The sequence below is a fragment of the Chanodichthys erythropterus genome, chromosome 19, assembly GCF_024489055.1.
Source record: "Chanodichthys erythropterus isolate Z2021 chromosome 19, ASM2448905v1, whole genome shotgun sequence".
NCBI lineage: Eukaryota > Metazoa > Chordata > Actinopteri > Cypriniformes > Xenocyprididae > Chanodichthys > Chanodichthys erythropterus.
Genome location: NC_090239.1, coordinates 20,275,887 through 20,287,377, shown reverse-complemented (window position 1 = coordinate 20,287,377; position 11,491 = coordinate 20,275,887). Strand labels below are relative to the sequence as shown.

Genomic DNA, 11,491 nt, shown 5'->3' with positions numbered 1-11,491 from the left:
TGGAGATTTTCTCTCCCTGTAGGTGAAGGTCACGGAGATACAGCTGTTTCTTTTTCTAGAGACCTTCTCAACATAAATACTGTATGCGCTGACCTCTAACACCGCCCGTTAACTTTTCGTTGTTATGTCCACCTCTCTAAAGGTCATTTTCTTTTTTTTAAATAGTTTTGTTTGTCCAGAAATATCCCTCTGTGACACGAGCTTTGGCTTGGGACTGATCTCATCCCTTAAGACAGGCTAATGCCCTCTGAGCCACCTGTTCATCAGAGCAGTGTGATTACATGCTCTCCTTCCACTTTTTGACCTTAACCACAGTTATATCTGCGGAGGTTACATTCAGAACACAGTTCTTTCTCATTATCTACTGTATAATTTGGTCAAAACAAAATTTGGTAATAAATTTGGTTTAAAACAAATTTACCATGCCACAAACAAGTGGTACAATGAACACTGTCTATTGTAAAGTCAATTGCTGGCTATTACAATGTTATATTTATTTATTGGTGCTGAAAAAAAAAAAGAGTAAACCAAAATAGATATATAGCAGAAGAACAAACAGAAACGGCAATAAAAAACAAAAAGTTTTCAATGCTAACTTTATTTTTCATTGGCAATTACAGGTTAGCAGTGTCAAGCAAACCTTGAATAATTGGCACAGTAAACAAAAAAAGGCTTTTCATTAAACAAAATATGGGTATCTTGACATTGCATTTACAAACAAAACAACACTAAATTACATATCTGATATAAAAGCAGGGTATAAAAATATGATCATATATTCAAAGAAACAGACTTTTTAACATAATTCACAGTTCATTCATTAATTGTCTTCAAAATATCTGATAATCTTCAATGGGTAATTCACTCAGCATATACAGAGACCATATTTAGACTCTAAAAAGAGTTTATTCTCAATGTTTTTTAAATAAATATGTATTTATTTGCTCTGATGGTTTGAACTATATGCTATACAGGCTAAAGGCGCCACTGTAAAAGTGATCTGAAATGTGAGTCAAAATTTCAGACTTTTGATTTGTCCAGCACATGATCTTCCTATATAATATGTGGCCTTGTTTTTCAAATCAAAAACAGCTTTGTAATCAAAACGTGACTTACAGTATGCTCCCTAAGGACAACAATGAACACTCACAGAGGACATGGAAAGACGTGAGAACACTCCCTTTTACTATATAAAATCTGAAAGCTTTTGCTGCATTCATGCCATGTCACAATTGTCACAATGACATCCAACTTGAAGCTGTTCATGTCCTCAAACTCAGAATTATGTGTTTCTATGTTAAATTAAATGTGTAATTTTAGCAATCAATAGCCAAAACCTTAATACAACAAGTAATGCAAATGCCTTATTAAACTTATAGTTAATTTAGCAGGGCATTACAAAGTTATTCTATGCTAACTCTGTCAGCTACATTAGTCTTGTTTGTTTTTCATTTGTTTTTATTTATAGATTATTCTTGCATTATTAAGACATTAGTCAATTGTAGGAATTATTAAACATAAATATTACAAAATACTGCTTAGCGACATTTTACTCCTGAAGCCACTGCCATTTTGGGTGTTTCCAAATGACGAGTTTTAAAAATTAGAGTTAAGTTCTTCAGGGACATGAACGCTTTTTACAAGTCGTAATCTCATTATTCCAGTAATTCCAACATGCCATAAATGCAGCTATATTCTAACAGTGTGTGTGTGCTTTTCTGTACACCAACAAGGTGACATGGTAATGTACCATGGAGTGTCATGTAAATACATGGTACATAAACATGATGATCTTTCAGCAACATGGTATTTATCAGAATACCATGGTAGTACCATCTGGTACATTACTTACATTACTGTAATGGCAACTTCCCTCAGCCACAGATATGTCAACTGAATATATCAACTGAAATGTTACATTTATCTGTATGTTGTAATCTGTCCAAGAATATTTAAATATATTGTTGATATAGGTTGCTTTTTCTTAAAACTATTTGCTACTTCTTGTTTGAGTGATGAAGATAAATCTTTTTTTGAGACGAAAAGTATGGCTTACTAGTATCCACAAACACTTTTAATTGTCAAATAGCCGGTCTTCGCATAGCTCCAGCGGCCACTTTGAGGCTCCACCAAACACCTCGATGTTACTGTCGGTCCAGGCCACCACATTCCCAGGGATGTAGGATGAGCAGTTTGACATGGCGATGATATCCGTGGAGCGCAGGACCCGATCCCAGATGTTAAAGTGGCTCAGCTCCCCCACAAAGGCCTGGGTGGCATCAAAGCGTCCCCCTACTACATCCTGTTGAGGCCATAAACGACAGGCCTCGTTAAGACAACAACAATAACCCCTTTTATTCACTCTTAGAGCATGTGCATGCTAACTCTACGACATTGTTTGCTGCCTGAGGTCAAGTTTTATTTAAAATGTAAAGTTCATGAGTCAGTAACACTATTGTGCAGGGATGGCATAATATTACAGTTACAGTGCGACTGGGTCTGGGAATGCAGCAGAAACTGCTGTATCAGCTCTGCTTCTGTTCTCACCTGTTCTTGGCCCAGGATGAGGACTCCTCCGGACTTGATAGGGTGCCAGGGGGCCAGATTGTCTCCTGAGCCCAATTTTTGGCCATCCTGATAGGCTTCCCAAAGCCCATCCCTAGTAGTCCAAGTGATGCAGACATGGTGCCATCTCCCATCACTCAGTGATAAAGGTAGTTGTGCCACCTATTTGACAACAGGAGGTATTCAAAAATAGTTTATCAATATTATTTTTTCATGAAGCACAAAGGGAGATCTTAAGTTTCTGTTTTCCACACAAGGAAAATGGATGGTGATTTATACTGCCGAGGACAAAAAGCACCAAAAGTTTTTTTGAGAAACAGACTGAAAGTTCAACCAAAAATGAAAATTCTGTCATCAGTTGTTACCCCTGTGTCATTCCAGACCTGACCTAAAAATGTCTTGGGGTTTTTATACATCTAAAAAAAGATTTTTTTACAGAAAAAATAAAGTCATACAGGGTTGGAATGTCAAGAGAGTGAGTAAATGATGATTTTGGGTGAACTATCCCTTTAAGTCATAGTACACTGATAATCTTCCTTTACGCTCACAAATCTCATTTGCAGTCATGTTTTTTTAAACTTTCCATGTCGTGTTTCCAGGTCACATGACTCCACCTCACGCAACACATCGAGATGTTTTTTTTTTACACAATTGGCAATAAGATTTCAAAGCTGAAGTAGATATAGAGATTAACAGTGAACAGTTATTTTAATTTTAATCTGTTTTTCTAACTAAGCTGATATTGCTCCAGAATTATATAGTTCCCAAGTCATATGCACAACTTTTATGATACTTATTTTGGAGCTTGGCGGCATAAATCACCATCCATTTTCATTAAATCTTCTTTTGAAGAAGAAAACCAAAATAATGATGAATAAGAATGAGCAAATGATAACAAAATATACATTTTTCAGTGACCTACTCAATGTAAAAAAGTAAGAAAAACATTTCTATTTTTAGTAAACATATGTTTTCATATAAACTTATTTATGCTGATGATTAATAATGTGCAACTGCCGATTACTTAAAGTTGCGATAGGTGATCTGGAAATGCTAACTTTAGCCTGCTAGCATTGAAAGCATACAATCCCACCCAGGGGCAAATCGCCGTCCAAAGCCACGCCTCCTCCAAAACACATGAACGTGCACAGACCAGAAGTGAGACAACCAGAGACAACGTTATTGGATTACATCATCTGTCTGCACAGCGTACGTGAACACGCTGATGACGTATGATGTCTGACAGAACACATGCTATCATTTCATTCTGACCGAATACAATGATACATTTTATGGTCCTACGCCATCCACAGACGATATATATAAAAATACATTTAGACTGTTTCACATATTGATTTCTATCAGGATATGAGGAGACTTTCAACCAGCATAACAAAAATGTTTCTGTAGAGAATCACCTATTACACCTTTAACATCAATGTCCTCATAATATTCAATGCCAAACTTGCTTTTCTTAATACGTAACTTCTTTACCTTGTCATTGATGAGCAGTTCGATAGGGTTATGGCCCCATTCGATCAGTACGATCTCATTTGCCTGTCCAGGCACTCCATAGGAAAACGGGGTTCCAATGCCGGGGCTTGAACCTGACTTGAGCCACATGCAGACAGTGAAGGCGTACATTTCTGGAAGGCTTTTCTTTACTTGTCCAAAAAGATAATTAGTGCGAAGAGGAAGAGAGATCTTGAAATTCTCTGGTGATTTGAATCCAGCTCCTCCTAAATCCAAAAAGTTTTATTTTTATTTATTATTGCATAAGCACTGGAATGATGCAGAAATATGCTGACGGACCACAAAATAACCTGATTACCCCCTCGGCCCCAACTCTTTCAAATCAAACATTAAGAAAAATAATTATTTTAATGTAGAGGAAACCAAGAAGCAAACTGTAACACTATAGTGGCTAAATATTGGAATATACTGTATATATATTTTTAAAGTTATGGCTTTATTAGATAGGACAATGTAGAGATCAGACAGGAAAGCATGGGGTGGAGACTGGAGAGAGAGGAACAGGATCAGCAAAGGACCTTGACCCTGGGAATAGAACTCGGCTAGCCCGGATACATGTTGCTATATGTCGGAGCGCTGCCCACAAGGCTATCGGCTCTAACAAATATGGGAATATTTTATCAAATTTTGAAGCACACAGTGCTGAACAGTTACTTTCAAGTCCCCTCTTCTTTGGAAAGAAGAATGACTAGAGAATGTAGGAGTGTTTTGTACAGACCTTTCTCCAGTTCAGAGATCCTGTTCATGAGAGAGTTGAGGGTATTGTCTGTGCGCTGGCGATGAGCGACAGTCTCATTATATAGCTGGGACTTCTCTTCCTCAAGCTCATTGACCTTCTTCAGCAGTTGATTTTCCAAGTCCTCCAGTCTACGCTGCAGTAGATTTCTCAGCTCATTAGGAAAGGAGGCACCAGAGATATTGGCTCGCATTTGCTGTTGCTTTGGAAAGAAATGACAAAAAAAGAAGCATTGGATTTCTAATTATAGCTGACAGAATTGTACAAAAGCTTTTTCTTTGCTCAATAACCTCTTCTGTTCTGAACTAAGAACATTACAAAGAAGTAAAACTCTTTTCTACATAATCCAGTTAGTTTTCTTTCTTTTTTTTAAGTAGTTTTTTATTTTTATTTCAATATAATATTTGATGTCCAGGACCCAGTTAGAAGGAAAATGAAGAAATAGTCATGTTTTTCCATTCACAAATCAAATTTAGGTTTCAAGCTTCTTTAACACCTGTGCAGGTGAAAATACAGTATTTGCACTAATTTGAAGAAGGAAAAAAAAATCAATATTCTTGAAAAAAAAAATCACTGCTTCATAATCTGACAAAAACATTCTTAAAATCAATTAAATGCTAATGATAATTAAGAACTAACCTAATATTCCTATTTTCACATTTAAAAAAAAACAAAAACAAGATGATTTGTTGATATAACTTAATGTAGGCCTATGTTGATTGAGTGATGTTAAAGGGTTAGTTCACCCAAAAATGAAAATTCTGTCATTTATTACTTACCCTCATGCCGGTCCACACCAGTAAGACCTTCATTAATCTTCGGAACTCAAATTAAGATATTTTAGTTGAAATCCGATGGCTCCGTGAGGCCTCCATAGGGCGCAATGACATTTCCTCTCTCAAGATCCATAAAGGTACTAAAAACATATTTAAATCAGTTCATGTGAGTACACTGGTTCAATATTAATATTATAAAACAACGAGAATATTTTTGGTGCGCCAAAAAAAACCAAAATAACGACTTATATAGTGATGGCCGATTTCAAAACACTGCTTCAGGAAGCATCGGAGCATAATGAATCAGTGTGTCGAATCAGCTGTTCGGAGCGCCAAAGTCACGTGATTTCAGGAGTTTGGCAGTTTGACACGCGATCCAAATCATGATTCGACACGCTGATTCATAAGCAGTGTTTTGAAATCGGCCATCACTAAATAAGTCGTTATTTTGTTTTTTTTGTTGCACCAAAAATATTCTCGTCGCTTTATAATATTAATATTGAACCACTGTACTCACATGAACTGATTTAAATATGTTTTTAGTACCTTTATGGATCTTGAGAGAGGAAATGTCATTGCTCCCTATGCAGGCCACACGGAGACATCGGATTTCAACTAAAATATCTTAATTTGTGTTCCGAAGATTAACGAAGGTCAGAATTTTCATTTTGGGTGAACTAACCCTTTAAACAATATTTTTAACTAGTTAATACCATTAGCAGGTTATCATTTTTCAGTGTAAGTAAATACAAATATTTTAAGGAATTCACTTGGTTCAAATTTAATGGAAATGGAATACATATAGTTTTGCCTAATTCTGCATTTTTATTTAGCAAAAAAGGACTTGACATTTCATTAAGCAATTAACCCCAAAACACTAACTAAATTAACTTCCTCCAGACTAGGAAGAACAAAAACTCATTCAGTGCCAGATAGCAAGATCACTTCATGTGGAAAAAAATTGGATATGTTAGGGTAACCGTTTGCTCCATCATTTCACACAGTCAGATTAACACCTTACATTTAAATGGCATCGACACATTCCAGACATTTAGTCGCTTGGCGCATCCTAAGTAACATTTGTGGTTAAGGGATAGAGACGTACTAACTAATGAGATAATCCCTGTAAATCTTCAACGCCTCCACATAATTACCAAAATAGTCGTGGCAGAGAACCGTCCAGCACAACTGTGCTTTTACTAATTGAATCTCTTTATTTACACATGTAGAACAAGGCAAAGTGTCAAACTTGTATAGCTGAAATAAAGACTCTCTTACCTCTAGGTTTTCCAGTCGATCCTTCAGACCCTGCATGGTCTTTCCAAGAACGTCAATGGTGTCATTTGGATCTTTAGGCACATCATCCATTGTGTCCTTATTCATTTTTCTAAATATTTCAGAGTCAGACTCGCATCGTGACAGTTTAGACGTCAGCTCTTTAATCGTTCCTAACTGACTGACAATTGTCTCCTTCTGTTGTAAAATTGTCTCGCGAAGTTGCATGACCGTGTTTCTCAGTTCTTCCTCCTGGACCGACGAGCTTTGAACAGGCAGAGACTGCAGAGGGCAACTTGTATCCTTATCAATGGGGACTGCAGTACATATAAAACGCTCACCTTTTTCATTTTGTCCATAGACAACTTTTACACACGTCAGTGCATAGACGCATATGAGTCCGGTGAGAAGATGAAGCATTTTGTGGTGATGTAACAGGCGCGCGGAGAGGTTTAATAATCTGTATTGTGTTGAATCGCAAAACTTACCTTAAACTACGCATATCGAGTAAAAGATTTCCATCGGTAGATATTAGTGATGATCCCCTGCACTTTGAACTACTGACTCCGCGCTAGTGCTGCTGACAAGAAGAGCGACACAGTCAACAAATAAACTTCAGCGATTGGAGGAATCGGATTGGCTGTAGTATTAACGTCACTGGCCCTTGTAGCTATAAAATAACCTTCCTAAATAAAATCAAGTAGCTTTAATCCAACGTGTTAGCGAGAGAGTTTCTTAACAAAAGGCACATATCTCTCCAAAGTCCTCTTTAATCGGTGGTCAGTAGCAAAGATATAGGCCTAAGTTATAATTTAACAACACATGGATTAGGCTATTTGAGTATTACTTAGTGCTTCGGGTAATAAACTAGCCTACACTGTAACCTTTACGATTTTGGGATTATATTGTATTTATAGCGGAGAAGGTGGCAGTGGTTTGTTTAAACGTTTGTAATGTTGATATAATGTGAACATTATAAATTGCTTGTCTGTTATAAATTAGGTCAATTTGAAAAAACTTGTTCCTAAGCTGTGCAAATGATTTTCACATAGGCTGCAAAAAATAGCATTGTTACAATGTAGCTCACAACCTGTTGTAAAACTAATTGAAAACATGGCCGTGTAAAATTTTGTGCATGAATTAACTGCAGTAATAAAATTATGTTTGATATAGGCTAATAATTACCATCTTCCATCACCACCCTACTGGAAACAGCTATAAAAGAAATACATAAAACATAAAATACATAACAGACTGTGTGTGGACCATCTTTGTTCCTACAAGGATGGCAAAATCCGAAATCCTTGTGGGGACATTTTTTGGTCCCCATGAGGAAAACAGCTAATAAATCATACTAAGTGATGTTTTTTGAAAATGTAAAAATGCAGAAAGTTTTCTGTGATGGGTTCACTCTAAAAAATGCTGGGTTAAAAACAACCCAAGTTGGGTTGAAAATGGATTGGGTTGTTTTAACCCAGTAGTTGGGTTAAATGTTTGCCCAACCTGCTGGGTAGTTTTACTTAACTCAACTATTGTTTAAAAATTACAGTATTGCTTACTTAAAATGAACCCAAAATAGCTTGAAAATTAACATTTATTAATATGTTTAATAAATGAACATTTTAATTTCATTTTAGATTCATTTTAAGTCAGCCATATAGTCATTTTCAAACAATAGTTGGGTTAAATAAAACTACCCAGCAGGTTGGGCAAACATTTAACCCAACAGTTGGGTTAAAACAACCCAATCGCTGGGTTTGTCCATTTTCAACCCAACTTGGGTTGTTTTTAACCCAGCATTTTTTAGAGTGTAGGTTTAGGGTTAGCGGATAGTTTGTACAGTATAAAAATCATTATGTCTATGGAAAGTCCCCATAAAACATGGTAACCCAACATTTGTGTGTGTGTGTGTGGGAAACACATTGTGTGGGAACTTGAAATTGGGGACATTGCAGCTTATAAATCATACTAAATTATGTTTTTTAGAAAATGTAAAAATGCAGAAAGTTTTCTGTGATGGGTTGTGTTTAGGGGTACGGTTAGGGGATAGAATAAAAGTAGTATTATGCATGAAATAGAAAAGGATATTTCTAGTTTTTTAGACATTCAGATCAAAAGCTTGTGTGGATATTATATATCAAATTATATTACAAATTACAAAGATTGGTTGATGCCTGTTCTGTCATTTAACGCAAGTCAGATTTTACTTTCTTACCTAAAAATTTGTTTTTGACTAAATTAATTTTTTCAGATACTTATACAACTTCTACTGTCTGATCATAGGGGTGATGGTGGTCATGTATGAATTGCACCTCTGCTCATTTCTAATCGGTTAAACTAATTTTAATCTGAACATTTCCCCGTGTCGCCTATATCTTACGTATGTTCTGTTACAACGGATGTGGGCAATATGAAGTTAAATGAGATTTAGATTAGTTGCAGGTCACTGTGAGAGGTCACGTGTCATCTGCAGTAAAATGGAAATCAAACAGCCAGTGCTGCATTATAAGCTTAAAAGCTTATTCACACTGCTTTGGGGCAGGTGACAATATGCGTTAGCTTATGCGTTAGCAGTATGCGTTGCCAGGTTACTCAATGGTCATATCATTGTCAAACTATTCAAAATGTCTGATAGGCCTACTTTAATTTCAAATGTTTAAAAACAAATATTCCTAATTATATAAACAGAAGAAATAAAACTACAATACTATAATTATATTTATAAAAATATAAATAAATGAAAAAAAATATGAATGTTGAATTACATAACTAAACATGGTGTGCCTTTGGACCGGAGCAGAAGTTTAACAGGATCGTGATCAGAACTTGGCTTATCACCAGAGCCACTGCAGAGAAAACTGATGCCGGGAGCAGCCCAAGCGTATTGCTGAGCCTGGCAGAACTTTGACACCTTCCCAATGCTGGTAAGAACATACTGTCAAACGGACACTGCACAATTAATACTGTGTGTTAGAATGTGTTAGTTTCATATGGATACAACTGAATTGACAATCAAGGACAAGTTACTATCAAGTGAATGCTAATGGAAATAAAGGAAAAAATAGTCAAAAATAATTGTTTTTATATAACAATTTATTTTTATAATTTTTTTATGATCGCGTAAACGATTGGCTGATGTTTTTAAGGCCCTACCTCGTGCACAGATGATGTATATTAATGTTATTCCTTTCAGTGCACCTAATAAATAGTCTTTTTTCAGTTAGTAAAGATAGTAATATTGCAAAAATGTATAAAACAAAACATCCTATTTAGTACCTTTAACTCACTGAATCTGTTAGTAGTACTGAATAAATACATGGCTCACTTTTGCTGGAACATGAGTATATAAGGCATATATAAGGCGAATATCCTTTGGTTAATACAAAATGATGTTGGGCACAGTGGGCCATCATTGTAATTGTAAAAAATTGTAACCTGCAATTGTTACCTATTTGTAATTGTAACCTGCAATTATAGAACTATTTCCAGTGCTCATAGTGGGACGGTACAGTATTTTTACCTTTAGTGTAATGCTAGTTTTCATGGCAAACAGGTGTTGTGCTGAATTTCGACCCCCTGCCAAATTATTACCCCCCTCGTTGAAGTCGCTACCTGATTGCCTAATCTTAACCCCACCCCTAATCATAACCCCTCCCCCACACCTACTACTAACCTACCAATACTAGGGGGGTAATAATCTGGCAGGGGGTCAAAATTCGGTAAAGAGTTTTTTCACTTCAAGCACTGACTATTTCTAAAAATATTTCTAAACCAGGTAAAATGTTGGTATAAATGTTGGTACAGTACAGTCCAAAAGTTTGGAACCACTAAGATTTTTAATGTTTTTAAAAGTAGTTTCGTCTGCTCACCAAAGCTACATTTATTTAATTAAAAATACAGTAAAAAACAGTAATATTGTGAAATATTATTACAATTTAAAATAATTGTGTACTATTTAAATAGATTTGACAAAGTAATTTATTCCTGTGATGCAAAGCTGAATTTACAGCATCATTACTCCAGTCTTCAGTGTCACATGATCCTTCAGAAATCATTCTAATATGCTGATTTGCTGCTCAATAAACATTTATGATTATTTTCAATGTTGAAAACAGTTGTGTACTTTTTTTTCAGGATTCCTTGATGAATAGAAAGTTCAAAAGAACAGCATTTATCTGAAATACAAAGCTTCTGTAGCATTATACATTACCGTTCAAAAGTTTGGGGTCAGTAAGAATTTTTATTTTTATTTTTTTGAAAAGAAATTAAAGAAATGAATACTTTTATTCAGCAAGGATGCATTAAATCAATCAAAAGTGGCAGCAAAGACATTTATAATGTTACAAAAGATTAGATTTCAGATAAACACTGTTCTTTTGAACTTTCTATTCATCAAATAATCCTGAAAATAAATATTGTACACAAATATTTTGTACAATTGTACACATTAAATGTTTCTTGAGCAGCAGATCAGCATATTAGAATGATTTCTACAGGGTCATGTGACACTGAAGACTGGAGTAATGATGCTGAAAATTCAGCTTTGCCATCACAGGAATAAATTACTTTGTGAAATATATTCTAATAGAAAACAGTTATTTTAAAT

The 11,491-nt window shown here is 35.5% G+C and overlaps 1 protein-coding gene across 1 annotated transcript; it reads right to left on the bottom strand.

Annotated features, from left to right (window-relative positions):
- Positions 1–2,074: 2,074 nt before the first annotated feature.
- nptx2b (neuronal pentraxin IIb) lies at positions 2,075–7,305 on the bottom strand. The gene is made up of 5 exons (XM_067369846.1): positions 6,889–7,305; positions 4,817–5,036; positions 4,060–4,304; positions 2,548–2,727; positions 2,075–2,302 (listed from the first exon to the last, which is right to left on the bottom strand). Exons 1-5 carry the CDS (start codon positions 7,303–7,305, stop codon positions 2,075–2,077), a joined length of 1,290 nt encoding a protein of 429 aa, XP_067225947.1.
- Between the last annotated feature and the right edge of the window lie 4,186 nt (positions 7,306–11,491).

Coding starts and splice junctions, on each gene's coding strand:
- nptx2b (XM_067369846.1), bottom strand. CDS start 7,305: ATGCTTCATCTTCTCACCGGACTCATATGCGTCTATGCACTGACGTGT. Junction 5,037..6,888: donor ATCGACTGGAAAACCTAGAG/GTAAGAGAGTCT, acceptor TTCTTTCCAAAG/CAACAGCAAATGCGAGCCAA. Junction 2,303..2,547: donor TCATCCTGGGCCAAGAACAG/GTGAGAACAGAA, acceptor TGGCCTCAACAG/GATGTAGTAGGGGGACGCTT.